General features: G+C 46.3%; 1 protein-coding gene and 1 pseudogene across 3 annotated transcripts in view; one reads left to right on the top strand and one right to left on the bottom strand.

Moving 5' to 3' along the window:
• The window catches only part of Evc2 (EvC ciliary complex subunit 2), a 79,215-nt gene that overhangs the window by 46,932 nt on the left and 13,655 nt on the right, over window positions 1-18,628 (top strand). For 2 of the 3 annotated variants that reach the window (XM_050141341.1, XM_050141340.1), the window contains 3 exons: window positions 980-1,434; window positions 6,251-6,455; window positions 7,329-7,445. In XM_050141341.1, the coding sequence (XP_049997298.1) occupies window positions 980-1,434; window positions 6,251-6,455; window positions 7,329-7,445 (777 nt within the window). The remainder of the gene's footprint in view (window positions 1-979; window positions 1,435-6,250; window positions 6,456-7,328; window positions 7,446-18,628) is intronic. The other variant, XM_050141342.1, reaches the window with a different exon arrangement.
• On the bottom strand, window positions 5,608-5,705 carry LOC126501014 (uncharacterized; annotated as a pseudogene).

Here is an 18,628-nt window from a genome sequence, read left to right as displayed (position 1 = left end):
AAAAAGAATTAAAGGACTGAATGAGTGGCTACCCTGGTCATAGCATGAACAGATGGAAGAACACGGCGCTTTGTGTTCTTCAATAGAATGGAGACTGTGGCCCTGCCCATATAGGTGATGCCATGGTGGGCATGTTCATGCAGGGCACATCTTTCCTGATGCAGACCCTCAGCACCAAATATTCATCACCCAGGAGGTCCTTCCTCCAGGACTTGCTTCAAATCTTCTTTAAGAGGATCCACTAACTTCCTCATTAAGTTGTCCCTCACGGGTATCATCAGCATTGGCTTCCCTGCTCAGATATCCTGTTTTTTACTGACTACATGCCAGGCACATAGAAGGGCTACCAGCAAGTGTACATTGCTGCAAGCTCTGCCATAGGCATTTCCCCAAGGGCCGAGCATGTGCTGAGCAAATCATGAGGGTCTCCACTGTAGTGTAGTGTTGTTACTACTCCCATTTGACAGATTGAGAAGTAGAGTCAGACCTGGGGATGGGAGAGTCAGGACCGACCCTGGTGGGCTACCTCTTGGGCTTTACCTAGTCAATGAGTAGCTGCTTAAAAGCATGATGTTTTAATGTGTGTGTGTGTGTGTGTGTGTAGGAGAGGGGTCTGAACCAAGGATCTCGCACAAGTTAGGAAAGCACTTAGCCACTGAACTAGATCCCCAGACCTCTTTTAACTTCTAATCTTTGCTTTGATATAGGATTCACTATGTTGCCCAGGCTGGTCTTGAGTTTACAGTCTTCCTGCTTCAGTCTCCCAGGCCACGGGGGTGACAGGTCTATGCCACCAGAGCCTAGGGTTTGGTTGTGCGAAGGACAGTTTTCCAAATGTGAGATTGTTGGGGACAAGGCTGTACATACCTTCTACTCCCCTTAAGTGTCTAAAGAAAGCACTGTCCCTCGTCACTCCTGACCCTGTGTCTTGCACCCATGGGTCCTGCCATCCAATCGCCCTTTCTCACATTCCTGCCAGCACAAGGAGCAGCAGAAGGAGCAGGTGTCCCTTGGCGAGGCCTCCAGCACTGCTGAGGATGCAGTCCAGTACCTGGACCAGTGGAGGAGTGTGATGGCTGAGCACACTGCTGCCCTGGAGGAGCTGCAGGAGCGTCTGGACCAGGCTGCCCTGGATGACCTCCGGGTCCTGACGGTGTCACTGTCAGAGAAAGCCACAGAGGACCTGAGGCGCCTGCAGAGTACAGCCATGACACAGGAGCTGCTGAAACGCAGTGCACCCTGGCTCTTCCTACAGCAGATCTTAGAGGAACACAGCCGGGAGTCTGCAGCCCGCACCACGCAGCTGGAGGCTGAGGAGAGAGAACGTGGCCAGGAGCTGGTGCAAGCTGTGAGGCAGCGGCTACAGCAGGATGCACCGGAGGCCAGCACTGAGGAGCAGGCAGAGCTGAGGCATTGGGAGCACTTGGTGTTCACGTGAGTGATGAAAACGGGTGCTCTCAGCATCCTTGTCCACCACACTGGGAAGGGAGTGGTCCATGCAGGAGGAAGAGGCAGGCTGGCTGAGCATGCGATGCCATCCTCAGACAAAGAACATCTGCAATGTTTATTAGTCACACACACTGGGCCTACAAGTCACACACGATTATACATGACCTGCAGGGCCGTCATGGGATGAGGCGTTGTAGGCCGGGAAGGTGGGAAACCCGGCTTCTATGGGGGACAAAGACTTATGTGAATCATTCAGTGTGTTGTTAGGGAGTAAAGTGTGCTTGATCCCTCCCTAGGAAAGGTGGTATGAGTCGGGTGTGGTAGTCAGGCCAGGAACTCCAGCACTTGGGAAGTGCTGGCAGGGAGATCAGCCACTTTGAGGCCAGTCTGGGCTATTGATGCCAGCCTGGGCTATTGATGCCATGCCTCCAAATAAAATAAGTGCTGGGAAGATGGCTCCATTGGGTAAGTGCTTGCTGCACAAGCATGATGACCTGAGCTGGGATCCTCAGAACCCAACCAAAGAGCTGAATACAGAGCCTGTAATCCCAGCGCTGAGGAGGCAGAGACAGGAGGGCCCCTACAGTCACACCAAGTTGTCACACTCCAGGCTCAGTAAGAGACTCTCTCAAAAGAATAAAGTAGGGAACAGTTAACACTGGCCTCTGGTCTCCACATTCACGTACTCACACATGTACATGCACACACATGTGCATGCCCACACAAACATGTATCTGTACATACACACACAACAGCAAACAGCAAGTAAATAAAAAGGAAATGCTACCTTGCCAAGTACGGTGGCACACACCTATAACCCAGGCATTCAGAGGCAGAAGGAAATCATGTGCTTGGGGCTGAGATCCTACATCACTGAACAAAACAAAAGAGATGTGCTGTCCGCTTCAGGGACTTGGAGAGTGTTTGTGGCTTGCATGAGGTTGTCCAGGCCCTCTCAGCCTACCCGGTGCCACCAGGAAGGAATCCAGGCAACACATGATGTAGCCAAAGACTAGACCCCCCCCTAGACTAGTACTGAACTGTTTGGGGGGTGCTTTCTTCAGTGCAGTGCGGTGTGGTGTGGTGCATGATGCCATCTGAGGTGTGTGATAAAAGAGCCTGGGTTGTACTTGGGGACCTGTGAGTAGACCCTTAGTGACACAGTGTCTCTCTGTAACTGTCCTCCCTGGAGGAAGTTGCTCAAGTTTTGCTGGTGCTGATGGTGTAATGCCTCTTCATGCACAGTGCTCTTCCCAGGAGCCAAGCTTGCTGCCAGGAGAACAGGCCAGGCATGTTCATAGAGTGGTATTGGCTTTTCTGTGTGTGCTGCTTATGTGGTCTGTATAATACCTGTGTGGTATGTGCGTATGTATGTGTGTGGTGTGTTTGTGTGGTGTATATGTGTGTACATGTGTGTATGTATGCATGTGCATGTGTGTATGTGGCTATAACCATGTGATATCTGAAGTGGCTGAATGTCCTCCTCCATTATTCCCCACTTAATTAACTTAAAACCAGGTCTCTCACTGAAATGGAAGCTTCTCCATTTATGGCGGGCTGACTGGGAGGCAGCCTCTTAGGATATGCCTGTGTCTGCCCTTGAAATGCTGTCATTTCAGGTACACATAGCCTTGCCTGGCTTTTTCTAAGTGCTGGGGATTTGAACTCAGATCCTCATGACTGCGCAGCAAATGCTCTTACCCACTGAGCCACCTCCCTAGTCGCTAGTGATATTATCTTGCTTGCATGCAGAAGACTCCTGGTAGGTCCCATCCCTGTTTAAGTTTGGCTTCCTTTTTCTTCCAGTGTCTGGTTAGTTGTTGCTTTCTCGCTCAGGAGCACAGGATGCTCTCTCCTCTGCACAGTAAGAACCAGATCCTCAAATGCCACTTCTTCTAACTGCCATAGATCTTTAGTCAACTCAGGTGATGCTCAGCCTAGACCTTCCCACAATTCCTGTGGTGCAGGACTCTTTGATGTGCTTGAATTCCATCTGACATTTCCATTACCCACTGATCATTTTCTTCTGCTTCATCTGGACCCTTATTGCAAGGAGCATTTCCAAAGCCAGTATCGAGTTAGCCATTCATGGAATAATGGGGTATCTTGCTTGGTCATTAACAAGCTCTCATGACTTCTCCAGGGGTTAAGGAGGGTTAACCCATAGGCTCACACTGCCAGCTGCTTCCTTGCTTTGCTAATTTGGAGACCCTGAGGGTATGACCTCTATTTCCGAGGCATTAAGGAGAAATAGCTGTTCACTATGGTTCTGCAACACATGTTTGTAAGTTGTGTGGGCTGCAGCAAACCCACTGAGCAAAGGGGGGAACTGATGCAGAGAAATAATAGTGCCTTTGAGCCTCATCCACAGACTCCAGACCGAGTGTCTGGTCCAATGCTGAACCCCACCAGGGCAGGATCCTGGCTCACACACATTTGTTTTCTGCTGGCCTCCGAGTGATTGGGACTGGGACCGGGCCCTAGGGCCAGTCTATCAGAAGGCCGATGAGACTAGTGACTATTCCCGTCAGAGTCCCTTGTAGCCCACTAGTCCTCGCTACCAGAGGGTAACAGGCAGAGGCTGTTCTGGGAAGAGGGATTAGGAAGAGGCTTTCAGAATCTGGGAGCCTGGGTGTGAGCTGAGGACCCTGGGCATCCCTGAAAGTCAGACTCAATTTCCATCAGAAAACGTTCTAAAGCTTTTCAATCCCACATTCTGCACTCAGATCTGCACACACGGAGCCCACCTCTGACTCCCCACAGCAGGTATTTTGCAAATATTTCCCAGTTTCAAAGCATTTACAGAGCATCTTTCCTGCAGCTTATGTCAATAGAACCCTGCCAGGAAAGTCAGACAGACCTTGCTTGTCTGCACGGAAAAATGTTTGAAGAACATGGATGTAGGCACACTGTCCAAAGTGGGAGCGAGGAAGCACCTCTCCTCACTCATCCCCCAAGGCTCCAGATTGGGGGAAGGATTCCCAGTGTCTGAGCTGAGGGCTGCCACAGCCAAGCAGCACTAACTTTGCCTTAAGGCCACAGACAGGCTCTCTCCCAAAATCTAAATGAGGATGTGAACAGGGCTGTGTCCTCTCTCGGCGCTCAGGGATGCTCTGCTCCTTGTTTTTCTGTTAGTTTTGTGTCGTTGTCGCCAATCCTTGGCTCTTGTTGACTCATAGACATATCACTTCTGGTTTTTATTTTTCAGTTGATTTTACTGAGCTCTACATTTTTCTCTGCTCCCCTCCCTGCCTCTCTCCTCCCCTTCAACCCTCTCCCATGATCCCCATGCTCCCAATTTACTCAGGAGATCTTATCTTTTTCTACTTCCCAAGTAGATTAGATCCATGTATGTCTCTCTTAGGGTCCTCATTGTTGTCTAGGTTCTCTGGGATTGTGATTTGTGGGCTGGTTTTCTTTGCTTTATATTTAAAAATCACTTATGACTGAGTACATGTGATAATTGTCCTTCTGGGCCTGGGTTACCTCACTCAATATGATGTTTTCTAGATCCATCCATTTGCCGGCAAATTTCAAACATTGTGTGAACATAACACATTTTCCTTACCCATTCTTCAGTCAAGGGGCATTTAGGTTGTTTCCAGGTTCTGGCTATGACAAACAATGCTGTTATGAACATGTCCTTGTAGCACGATTGAGCATCCTTTGGATATATACCCAAAAGTGGTATTGCTGGGTCTTGAGGTATGTTGTTTCCTAATTTTCTGAGAAATCGCCATACTGATATCTAAAGGGCTGTACCAGCTTGCATTTTCACTACCAATGTAGGAGTGTTCCCTTTTCCCCATAACCTCTCCAGCATAAGTTGTCATCAGTGTTTTTGATCTTGGCCATTCTTACAGGTATAAGATGGAAGCTCAGAGTTCTTTTGATTTGCATTGCTCTGATGACTAAGGATGTTGAACATTTCCTTAAGTGTCTTTCAGCCATCTTAGATTCCTCTGTTGAGAGTTCTCTGTTTAGGTCTGTACTCCACTTTTTTTATTGAATTATTTGTTCTTTTGATGACCAGTTTTTTGAGTTCTATGTATATTTTGGAGATCAGACCTCTGTCTGATGTGGGGTTGGTGAAGATCTTTTCCCATTCTGTAGACTGTCATTTTGTCTTCTTGGCCATGTTTTTTGCTTTACAGAAGCAAAAATATGGACCAGTTCACAAATCCGTGTGTCCTTGCGTAGGGGCCATGCTAATCTTCTTTGTATTGTTCTAGTACATGTGCTGCCGAAGCGAGCACGACATATCACTTCTTCTCTCTGCCTTTAATCCTCTTGGTTGGAACTCACCCTGTCCCTGTGTCTCCCATTCTGATGACGACACCACTAGTGTTCTGAGCCAACTCTTTTCCAGTGCCATCTAATCTTCTCTTATTTGTCGCTACTGCATAGCTAAACATACCTCATCCCCAGTGTGGCACGAGAACCTTGGACAGATAATCTGGGGGACCCAGTTCAGTTCCCAGCACTCTGCCACCCAGCATGGTGCCCGGCATGGGTCGAGTTGTTAGATGAGTCATTGCTCACCATCCCTTAAGCTGAACTCAGTGCTGTGCCCTGTGGGGAAGTGAGCATCCCTCTTCTGCACGAATGACGCACTGCTTGGTTGGGCGGACAGTGCCTCTCTTCTCTGATAGGGTGTTGTACGCTGTGCTGAACATACTAAGTACTCAAGAAATACATACGAAGGCATGGATGTGCATCTAAAGCTCTTTGCTCCGGTCAGGGATTTAGCTCCCTTGCCATGTTGTCTCTGACCCAGTCCATGGTCATTGTCCCCTTCCAGGAAGCTCTGCTGTGCGTCCATCTCACTGTCTGAAGAAGACCTGCTCAGAGTGAAGCAGGAGGCCCAGGGCTGCTTCACGCAGCTGGACCGGAGCCTGGCCCTCCCCAGAGTCCGGGCGCGAGTGCTAAGGCAGCAGTTGCAGATAGCCTGGCGGGAAGCAGAGTTCCAGAAACTGGACCAGGCCCTGGCTGCACCTGAGCTGCAGGTAGGGGTCATGTCTGCACTATCCATTGCAGAAATGACTGGGAACCCATGGAGTCCTGTGCCTCCCTCTGCTCTGAGTTCATCATCTTCCTGCCCCCCATTCACTACCCTCTAGCCTTGGTTGCCTCTGAACACTTTCTCAGCCTCTCAGTTTGCTCTGGTCTGAAGGTCTGCAGTAGGCCATGATGGTGCCAAGCCCAGCAAGAACAGTTTCCCTCAGCAGCCATGAGTGTCAGCCTTCTCCTAGCTCCTAGCCACCCTCTTCTGCTTCTCCTAAACATTGCTCAGGGTGTCTGGGAGTCACCTAGTAACCCCTGCCTCCAGCTCACACCACTTTCTGATTCAGGGGTCCAAAAGACCCTTTTGTATGTGGCACAGAGGTGAGGGCTCATCTCAGCTCAACTGAGCCATGAAATGGGGCTCTCTCATGCTAGTCCTAGAGGCTGAGAACTGACAGCCACCTTTAGCGACACCTCTTATGTGCATCCATCCTCCAGGTCCCTGTGGACTAGCACCCAAGGCTACAGCTCTGCTTGGCCTTTTCACATCTTGTCATGGTGTCCTTGTTCCTTCTAGGCCATTCCTTAGACACCCTCAGGACCTTTGCACCTCCCATCCCAGGCCCAGCCTCTGTAAGCCCATGAATTTGCTTCTTCCTCTGCCTGCCATCTGCTTTGTAGTCTAGTCAGGTGTCAGCTCAGTGTGGCCTCTGCAGAGGCGCCCACCCTGAATGCCTGTCTCATGAAGCAGGTGTCACCACGCTGTCTCCCCTCTACCGTAGCCTGAGGTGGAAGCTTGCAGTTTTAGCCATGTACACACTTCTTTTCGGCTTGGGAAGAAGCCAGTGCCTCCTCTGACCTGACTTTCCCCACAGTCCAAGGCGAGAAAGCTGCGTTCCAAGGGCAGAGGCAAGGCTGATCTTCTGAAAAAGAGCCTGGAGGATAAGATCCGTCTCTTCGAGGAGCGGGCCCCTGAAGACCTGGCTGACAAGGTAGGGCTGAGCTCTGGCTGTCTACAGCACACAGAGCTTAGAGGGCAGAGACCCATTACCACCCAAGCCGCAGGCCATGGAGTGTCCAGTCCTCCAGATGGGGCCCATTCCTAGGAAGTGCTCTGATTCCCTCCTCAGGAAACCCCGCTTCCTCCTCTTCTCTGCCCAGAAATCTCCCATCACCCCTCAGCTTCTTCCTTGATGAATGTACCTTGATATCATGGTAGCTGCCATATTGGAGCTCTGTCCTAAGGCATTAGTGTATATAATTGTCTGTCCATCCCTAGAACTGTGTGTGTGTGTGTGCGTGTGTGTGTGTGTGTGTGTGTGTACATGTATGTGGAGGAATAGAAGTTAACCTAAAATGCCATTCCTCAGGACCATCCGCCTGGTTCTTTGAGACTCAGTGTCTCACCGGGACCCGGGGTTCACCAGTTAGGTTAGGTTGCCTGGACAGTGGACCCCAGGGACGCTCATTCCTCCTCCCCAGATTCTTTGTGAAACACCATACACAGCATTTCTCATGGATTCTGCAGACCGAACTCAGAACCTCACGCTTTTGAGGCAATTACCTTACAACTGAACCATCCTCCCCACCCCTACCCCATGAATCTGCACAGCCTCTCCTTGCTTATCCCTTCCTATTTGACCTGGCTATGCAGCACAGTACACAGTCTACAGTCTACGGTACACCCGGCCTGTATTCCTCTTTACCCAGACCAGTAGCTCTGTCCTCGTCTCTCCTCAAGTGTTGTCTCCATTTTCACAATGCTTCCTTCCAAGAAGCCCCCACAAGCACTGTACTGGTTCCCCCTCACCCCTCGGCTACCTCTTTCTCAACACCCAGCACACCATCCATCTGCTTCTCAAATATCATGAGCAGGCAGCCGTGGCCAGGCCTCATCTGTATGAGCATCGATAGAGGATGTCCTGTCCCTATCCCCACAGGGCACATATGCTAGTTGGCAGCGATGCATGGACCATGTATTCTTAGCGAAGGCCACTGGCTGTGGTTGTGCCACTGAGGGAGTGTAGAGACACGCTGGTGTGATCCCCGTAGATCCCCGTAGACAAGATGTGTGTGTGTGCAACTCAGGCTGCTCCTGTGTGCGCATGTCTGTCTATGAGGTAGAGGACGTGATGACCTGTGTCTTCCTCATGTACTTTCTACTTTTTTTTTTTTTTTTAACAAGCTCTCTTTCTGAACCTGGAGTTCACCACCTGGTAGGCCAGCCTTGGGATTCATCCTGTGTCTGCCTCCCCAGCACTAGGGTTCTAGACATGCACTGTCATGCCCAGATTTTATGTGGGTGCTGGGGATATGGATTCAGGTCTCCGGCTTGCCCAGCAAGGACTTTGGCAGCTGAGCCATCTCCCCAGCCCTATGTCTTCTCATTATCCATCTATTACCTACCTATCTGTCAATCATCTCTTGCTACATTTCCCCCTAACACTGACACTTGAAGGGCCCCCATGCTAAAACATAAAAGTCATCATTGCCTTTCACCCCAGTGTAATGTCTCACCATACGTGGGAGTGCTAAACTCATTTAACCTCCTCAGTGATCGGACACACAGGTTCCGAACGCCTCGATGTTTCAAGCCCCCTGGAATCTCTGCATGCACTGCTCACCTATTGTGGCAGGTGCAGAGCAGCCGCCACTGCGCATCTCACAGATGAGAAGATGGGGGGACCTAGTGATCTTACGGCTCCTGTCACAGAGCTGTGAGCAGCAGAGCCGGGCATGGCTCTGCACTGTGCGTCCTTGCTCGTTAGTGGGTCCATTTGATGGACACCTCGGCTCACCCTTGGCAGCTTCTCCTGCTGCTTTTGATCAGCAGATGTGAGAATGCTCATGGACTTCCCTCAGGAGCCTGTAAAGCTGAATGAAGACGACAAGCCCCTGGCTCCGTCCACCCGTTGTTTCTCAGCATGTTTTAATGACGCACACCTCCCCCATCTTCTCTCACCCATTCATTATTCTTTGACTGTTTCCAGATTTCCTGGTGCCACACATGCACACGTCCCCAGGAGTGTCACACCTGGGGAATAACTTTGTTACTGCTCATCAACAGCATGCCCCATTGTGCTTCTGCAGCTGCCTGGCCCTTAGGCAGAGGTGGCTGGTATTTGCTGGGACACCTCTTGAAGGTCCTCTTGACTTCACAGGCCACTGCTGTTCAAGCTTGAGAGTATTGTGCTCTTCTTCAGGTGGCCTGACGAGAGAGAGAGCAGGTGGCATGAGTCCTTACAAATGTCTAGCTGAGGGAGGGAGGGATGCTCACACAGCCACAAAGCCCAGGAAGACTCCAGCTAGTTCTTTTGTCTGTCCTTATGCCTACTTTATCCCTTGAGGCAGCTGATCCATCTGCATTTCCCTGAAGCACTGGAGGAGCAGTGTCTTAACTTCCTACAACCCCCAAACAAAATCCAGACTCTATTATTTATGTTCATGGGGCTGCAGGTGGAATCCAGGTCTTTGCTCGTATGTGGCGAGTGCTGTACCGCTGAGTTACCCCCAGCCCATCAGCTGATGTTTCTACCATAGGTCAGATTACCATGACTGTGTGCGTGTGTGTGCACGTGTGTGTGTGTGTATGTGTGTGTGTGTGTGTGTGTGTGTGTGTGTGTGTGTGGACAGGACAAGAGTCAAGCATGGGTGTTCTTCCTCAGTCACTGTCCACCTAGCTTTTTGAGACAAGGTCTCCTCTGAAACTTGTCAAGTAAACCTGACTGGCTGGCTGGAGCCCAGGGATCTCCCTGCCTCCCATCTTTGGGCTTACAAGCCTGTGCTTTTTGACTTGGGTTCTAGATAGTGGACTTATGTCCTTATGATTATGCAGGCAGAACTTAAGGGCTGAGCCATCCCCCAGCTGCACAGTAGATCTGGATGCTTTGGAAAACAAAACAAAACAAAAAAAGACCTCTTTTCCTTTTCTACACTGTTATTTTAAAATTTTATCTTCTTAATTTTTGTTTAACATATATACATTTTTAAGAGACAAATAATTTTAGAAAGCTTGTACTGTAAATACATAAATAAATAAAGATAAATAGCTGGCAAAGGCTAGTGCCGGCTTCCCAGTCTCACACACACATGCACACACACACACACACACACACACACACACACACACACACACACACACTAGCTTTACATCATTTGAGTTTCGGTCATGTATCTCTAAATGTATGCTCTCCTTACTTCTTGATTTCTCTGCTTTGGATATCTATGTGCTTTTCTCTATGAGGGAATTTCATTTCAGTGCTGTTCACGAGCCTCTCCTTTACCCCCAACATAGTTAAATGGATGTTTATGAGTCCTTGTATCACTACCACAGAGTTATCCAAAAATGGGTCATGGAGTAAACCAAGGTTGTTTTTCATCCTATATAGCCTTTTGTTTTTATTGGCGTTAATATTGTCCATTTATTTCTTTTTATTCTATTTTTTATTGTTTACTTTTCCATGTTTTCATAACTAACTTATTCTGCTTCTTGCCAGTTGACCAAATGTTTTATCAGAACCATCTTCTCAAAGTAATTTCCCTCTGTGCCCCTGCCATCCTGCCAGGGTCCTACTAGACATGGGTTTTGAGCCTCATATATGGCTCATTTCATGGCCTCCTTTTGGGTCTTTGTTCTATTTCCTTCCTTCCTTCCTTCCTTCCTTCTCCTTCCTTCCTTCCTTCCTTCCTTCCTTCCTTCTCCTTCCTTCCTTCCTTCCTTCCATCCATCCTTTCTTTTTTCTTTTTCTATTTTCCTTTCTTTTATCCTTTTGTCCTGTTTGTGGATGACAGCCTAGGTTTCATCATGCAAGACACATTGGGTTTTCATTTACATTTTCTGTAAATGAAACTCTTCTCCCCTGTGCTCTCTTCCTAGAGTAAGAGTAAATTATTGTTAATGGCTGCGATGGCCTCCTATCTTTCTCTAAGAATGTGCATAATCTTTTAAAGGTTTATTTATTTTATTTTAGGGGTATGTATTTTTAAACCTGTTTGTATGTACACCACATAACTGCAGGTACCTCAGGAAGCTAGAAAGTGACATTGGATCCTCTGGATCTGGAGATAGAGAGAGTTGTGAGATTTCTGATGTGGACACTGGGAACCAAACCCAGGTCCTCTGCTAAAACAGCAAGTGCCTTTAGTCACTGACCATCTCTGCAGCCACGAAAAATGACTTTTTAAATTCCTGGGTCCTCACTGCCTCCTGTATGCTTGCTAGGAGCTCTTCTATGGTCGTGGCTCTCCTTGGCGGTCTGCTAATATTTACTAGTGGGCTAATGGTTGCTTGGAAGCTCTTGGCTCAGCGAGGCTTGTAGACCATGGCCTTCGCTCTTTGAAGACCCCCAATGTAGTCTTTGAACACTAGCTCAATTGCTAAGAGAAGACCACTATAGTCTTCTAACTAGAGCAAAGGGGCCTGGAGTTGACGGTGTGGCCCATAGGAAGAGTTGGTATGCATCTTTGTATCTAAGCTTTCTGTGTTCAGTGCAGGGACTTTAGGTGCAGCTGGCTTCCTTCTCCACGCTGAGACATTCCCACAGAATAAACCTTGAGTCATCTGCTGATAGAGAGAGAGGAAGTGGCCTTCTGCGCAGACCATGGGCAGGGGCATCTGTGGAGCTTTCTTCTGAGATGCTCAGCTTTTCCTTTGGTCTCACCCCGTGTCCTCATGTTGCCGATGCTCCTTTTCTGGGCTTTGGCTCATTCTGCAAAATACAGTGTCTTGTTTCTGGTGTACTCTATCCTGGCTGGCTGAGATTTCAGCTTGGAGAATCTGTCATTTCCTGTTCAGTCCCTGTTCTTGCTTCGACTCATATCCTCTGCAAATGGGAATATTTTGACTTTCTTCCTTTTCTGTTTGTGCCCTTTTATTTACTTGCATTCACTTACTGATCTAGTAAGACCTCGAGTCTTATACTGAACGAGAGTGGAAAAAGTAGGCACCTTTTTCCTGATACTGATCTTAGTGGAAATGCTTCAATATTTTCCCGCTCTGAATATAATTTTGGCTATAGGGTCATCATATTTAGCATGTTTTATTTTGAAATATGTTTCTTCTACCCCGAGTCTCTTCAGGACTTTTAGCAGGAAGGAATATTAGATTTTGTCAAATGCCTCTTCTGTTTCTGTTGAAATGGCCATGTGACTTCTGTCCTTGGAACCAATAAGTTAGAACAGTTATTGATTTACATATTTTGAACCATCCCTCTGTCCCTGGCATGAAGCCAACATTCATGATGAATGATTTTTAATGCATTCTTGAATTCAGTTAACGAGTGTTTTGTTGAGAAATTTTGTATTTAAGTTCATTGGGGAGATTGTTCTGGACTTTTCTTTTTGTTGTTGTTGCATCTTTGGTCTTGGTATCAGGCCAACACTAAGTTCATAGAGACTTCGGTCATGTTCCCTCCTCTCCTATCTTGAGAATCATTGGTAATAATTCTTTGAAAACCTTGTGAAACTCACCAACAAATCCATTGGGACCTGGACTTACTTTAGTTCTCAGACTTTTAATTTCTGCTTCAACTTCACTACTTGTTATAGATCAGCTTGAATTGCTTATTTCATCTTGGTATAATTTTGTTACATCATTTATGTCTAGAAATTTGTTGATGTTGAAATAAGAGCGGCGAGGCTGCGTCCCCAGCACCCCAGCCGCCTGCTAGCTCATGCCCGAAATAACAACACACAAATTGTATTCTTTTAAACACTGCTTGCCCATTATATCTAGCCTCTTCTTGGCTAACTCTCGCACCTGGACTAGCCCATTTCTAATAATGTGTGTAAGCACCCCAAGGTGCGCTTACCAGGAAGATTCTAGCCTACATCCATCCTGGGTCGGAGCTTCATCGCGTGTGTCTCTGAGAGCAGAGCTATTTCGCGTGTGTCTGAGGAGTCTTACCTCACTTCCTCTTCCTCCTGTTTACTCCTCCCACCTATGTTTTAACCTATCAGGGCAAGCAGTTTTTTTTATTTAATTAACCAATGAAAACAACAGATTGATATATAACACTCCCACATCACGTTGACTCCTTTTAGATTTATCCAAAGTAGTAGAATGCATGTTTTCAAGGTTAGCTCCAGTGATTTTCAGAATTTCTCACTGGTGTCTGTTGTAATGGCTATCTTTTCATCTCAAATTTTATACCTGAATCTTCTCTTCCTTTTGGTTCACTTGGCTAAGGGTTTGTCTATTTTTTTTTTTTTTTAAAGAATCAGGTCTTTGTTTTATTGCTTTTCATTTCAAGTTTGTTTATTTAAATTTTATTATTTTCTGCTGCAACATTAATGTTTTCTTTTGGGCTAGTCATTTGAGGTTTACTGGCTCCTTTTCCAGAACGTTGTTAAGTTACTTAATTGAGATCTCTCTGATGTCTTACTAGAGGCACTTGGAGCTATAAAATTCTCCCTTATTACCCCTTTCATTGTATCCCATGGATTTGTTTTTTTGATTTTATTATAGAAATGCTTGTACTTCTTTTTGATTTCTTCAGGGGCCTATGCACACGCAGTGGTGCGTTTCTAGATTCCTGTGAGTTTGTGTATGTTCTTGGGTTTCTTGTGCTGTTGATTTGTTCTATTCATATTCTGCTATGCTCAGATAGAACACAAGGAATTATTTTGAATTTCCTATTATTTGTTAAGACTTGATTTATGTCATATATATATGATTTATGTCATATACATATATATATATGAGAAAATTACATGGACTGCTGAGAAAAATGCATATTCTGCAGTATTCAGATGTAATATTCTGGAGATGTTCATTGTGTCCATTTAATTGATATCATTTAATTCACGTTTCTCTATTTTTGTTGGGCTAACTTGTTAATTGGTGATAGTGAGGTAGCAAAATCACTATTGCTATTGTGCTGGGATTAATCTGTGACATTACATCTAGTAGTATTTGTTTTATGAAGTTGAATGAACCTGTATTCGGGACTTGTATGTTTAGAATCTTAATGTCCTCCTGAAGGACCATTTTCTTTATCAGTGTGAAGTTATCACCTTTATCTTGTCTTATTAGTTTTGGTTTGAGTCTGTCTTCTCAGCTATTAGAACAATGAAAGCTGCTTGTTTCCAAGGTCCATTTGCTTGGACCACCTGTCCCCATCTTTTCACTTTAAGGTAGGGTCTGTCTTTTGTACTTAGGTGTGTCTCTTAGAGGCAACAAATAGATGGTTCTTCCTTTTCGATGCAGTCCACTAGTCTGTGCATTTTTAATTAGTGAATTTAGACCATTAATATTCAGAGTTATTATTGAAAGGTGTGCATTGGTTCTTGTCATTCTGTTGCTTTTGTGGTATTTGGTTTTATTCTCTTGCATACAGTTATTTCTAATGTGGTTTATTCTTTTCTGTAGCCTCATGGATAAGATTGTTTTCTCTTCACCCCAAGGGAATCAAGTATCTTCTGTAAGTAAAATTAGTAATCATGAATTCCTTTAGCCTATTTTTATCATGTGAAGTTTTTGTTTTTCATTCAGCTATGACAGATAACTTTGCTGGGTAGAGTTCTCTCAGTTAGCAGTTATTGCCTTTCAGATACTGAAATAATCCTTCTAGGCCTCCTGGATATCAAAGTTTTAGTTGAGTAATTCCCTCTTTTTCTGATGGGCCTGCCGTGTATGCAGACTGCTGCTTTTGTCCTGCAGCTTCCATTATACTCTCTGTCTGTGTGTTTAGTGTTTTCATTATAACAGGATGAGGAGACCTTTTTTCCGGTCTGGTATGTTTGTAGTGCTAACTGCCTACTCTCTCTGGACTGGTATCTCTTTTCCCAACTCTGAGAAACCTTCTGTTAAGATTCTTTTAAAAATGTTTTCCAAGCCTTTAGAATGAGACTTTTCTCCTTCTATTCCTATTATCTATCGGTTTGATCTCTTCAGAGGGTCTGTGCATCTTGAAATCCCCATTGTTATAGTCTTAGTTGTCTCTGTGATGTTGAATGGCTCCAGCTCCTCCATCTTGTCTTCAGGCTTGATATTCTACCTTCTGACCCATTGTGTTGCTGAGATTTCCCACAGAGTTTTAAATCTGACTTGCTGATATTTTTTATTTCTACCTTTTGCGATTGCTTTTTCCTCCGATCTTGGTCTCTGTTGAATTCATGTTTCATGTCATGTCATCATCACCTTCTTAATTTTGTTCAGTTGATTTTTTTCTCCATTAGCTGTTCATCTTCCTCTCTGATTTCTCTGAACATACTTATCGTCATTATTTTGATTTCTCTGCTTTGGATTTCCTCTAACTCATTCTCCCTAGAGGCCATCACGGTAGGGTACTTTCTGGAGGAGTTATGCTGTCTTAGTTCCGTGTGGTTTGGGGGTCACTGTTGGGGTTTACACAACTGCCGTTGCTTTTCTTTCATCAGCTATTTTCTTTCGAGGGAAGTGTCTACAGTGTTCAAGGGCGGGACCTGGTGGAGCTGAGTGTGCAGATCACAAAATAACTGCTCAGTCTGTGGGTGCTGGGGGCCTGTTGCAAGCTCTCTGTCATTGCCCATGCAGAGTGTTAACTGCTGGACATTGTCAACATGCAGATGTGAGAGCCAGCTATCAGCAGTGACAGTATGGAGCACACTACAATTTTAGTTAATTAGATTAGGAGTAAAGGGAAAGTAGGAGGATGAGGATTAAGTATTAGAAGGACTTTGAAAAGAAAAAAAAATGAGGTAGGTGAAGAAGCTGGGAGGCAAAAGTTGGGACCCCGTGAGGGCACACCGACTTCAGAGCTGTTAGAGCTCTACATGGTTATGGTTACAAAGAAAGAAAAAGGAGCTAGAGATGAGAGAAAGGAGGAAAGAAGGCACAGGAATAAGAGAATGCCGGAGGTGTGACTGGAAAGTAGAGAACAATGCCATACAGCGGGCTGGATGAAGAAACATGAACCGTCCTGTAGCCCAACTGAGCAGCATACTAGCAAGAGCAAAAGCATTCTGAGACACGCAGGTAAGACAAGGAGGTAAACACAGAAAGTGAGGGCTAACACGAGTGTTCACGGAGCGAATGGCTGCTGCAGCTGGCTGAATTGAAAGGTGAAGTTCTGATATCCCTCTGGCTCTGGCACGGTTCACCCAGCGCTGTGGGAGCCTGGCGGCAGGGGCTTTGGTCTCTGTGGCCTCTGTGTAGGTTCCTTCTGGTAGGCCTCTGGGCCTCTGCACTCACTGTGCCCTCTTCTGGTGCTGGAGATCTGTGTCCTTGAGGAAAGCCCCGCACGGGCCTCACCCTTGCGTCTCCCTGTGTGTTTCCAAACCTGGTAAAAAGGGCTGATGTGACTTAGAATCCCATAAAGACCCCATGGCAGGGGCCAGCTCCATGGAGTCTTAAAGGACATCTTAGGACACAGAAGGAACTTCCTTGAGCTTCTAGTACCGTCAGCTAAAACTAGGAAGGAAGTTGTTTGAACTTCCTCTTTAAAATAAGAACGTTTAGCAGGACTTTGTTCTCAAATGAGCTGTTATTATTTGAGATGCGTGAATATGTGAGAAAGCCGGCCATTAATACCGCATAGATATGCAAATCTGTCCTTACCCAGAATTCTCGCTGGAGGATTCAAACCTGATACAGAGATATAATCTCACCAGGTGCTGGAATTAACAAGTAAGCTTTCCAAAGTAAAAAGAAGGGGATTGCGGAAAACCTTTTTCAATATTCCCTGTCCGAGGTGTTCCTAAGGCTTTGTGCTTTCCTTGCTTTGAAGGTGTTCACTTAGTGTCACCTGGAGCTGTCACCTCAGTTTATCCTCCCTCTGGCAGGGCACTGTGCCTTCAGCATCCACCCAGGAGGAAAGACTGAGACTCAAGGAGCTTGCCAGGCCTGCAAAGGAACCAAAGATTCAATGATAGCACAGGCTTTGTTCCTGAAGAGACTTTTTTGGGGCGAGCTCTCTAGTGTAAGGAGCCAGAGGCTGCTGCCCACTTACAGGCTGGAGGATGTAGAAAGGAAACTGGCGTTTTCCTCTTAGGCTCATGGTCACTCTTTGTTAGGGACGCTAGGGAAATAAGGGGAGCGGGTTAAAGGTGGATGGACATCCCTCCTGGGAGATGAAAAATCTAGAATAAAAAAATTGCTCTCATTTCAGGAATTATCATCATTTTAAATGGGAATGGCAGGACCACAGCTAACCTTCCTGCTGCTGTTTGTATAGCAGGGGATGGGCGTGGAGCACTCTTTTCTGTAGTTCCCTTTTGCTGGTCAGAGCAGTATCCCAGCATGTGGATCTTACTCAGATCTGAGTCCCACGAGCTCTTCATCTTTGCCTTCTGTGTTCTGGAAACATCCAGCCATCTTCCTCTAGGACCAGGTCTTACATCTTTCCTCTAAGAATGTCTTTATTCCCCCGCCTTTCACTGTTTCCTCTGCCCACATTCTGGCCTCTTTTTCTTTATCATTGTTATGGATCTTCTCTTTCTTTTTCTTTTTGTCATTACTGGTTTTTTTCCATACAATTTGATCATATTTCCCATCCCCCAACTCCTCCTAGATCCTTCCCACCCCCTATTCAACTCATTTCAGGGCCGCCCACCTCTCAAAGGGAGAAGAGAGAATCAAAACAAACAGAAACCCAAGAAGCCAAAAAAAATCAATCAAAACCAAAAAGCTCACACACACAGAAAAACATGGAGTCCCTTTTGTGTTGGCAGTAGCATGAGACATAGCAACATTAGTGTGTTTCCAACTTGTGTAGACTCTCACTGTTGAGTCTGAGGACATCTTTCTAGATCCAGAACTCATGCCCTTTATAACCTGCATGGGTTTGTCCAGATGAATCTTTTCTGTCATGTTGTGCTTTGGGAACAGAGATTCGTGAGAGATGGTGGAAGGTTACCCTTTTGCCCCTCAGCACGCAGTAGAGGGGTCACCCTCTGATGTTTTCCATGGCTGTGGGGACACTTGACAGCTCACACAACCTGATTACATGGGAAGATTTTTGAATCTTCAATATGCAATTTCTTAAGTCAATCTTTAGAGGAATTTATTGGGAGACAGAGGAGATAGTTCTAGAGCAGAAGAAAGGTTTTGACTGAGGTTGCCATTCCTAGGGGAGCTGAGGAATTTAGGTGATGTCAGGATTAAATGAAAGATGTCAGGAGATGGACAATCATCTCTCATGACTGGCCATTACCGACAGGGAGCAATCTAGAAAAGTAAGCTACTTTAGTTTCAGGA

The sequence above is a fragment of the Alexandromys fortis genome, unplaced genomic scaffold (genome assembly GCF_014885135.2).
Source record: "Alexandromys fortis isolate MF-2015 unplaced genomic scaffold, M_Fortis_MF-2015_v1.1 scaffold_7, whole genome shotgun sequence".
Classification (NCBI taxonomy): domain Eukaryota; kingdom Metazoa; phylum Chordata; class Mammalia; order Rodentia; family Cricetidae; genus Alexandromys; species Alexandromys fortis.
This window is presented reverse-complemented; position numbering and strand designations above follow the sequence as displayed.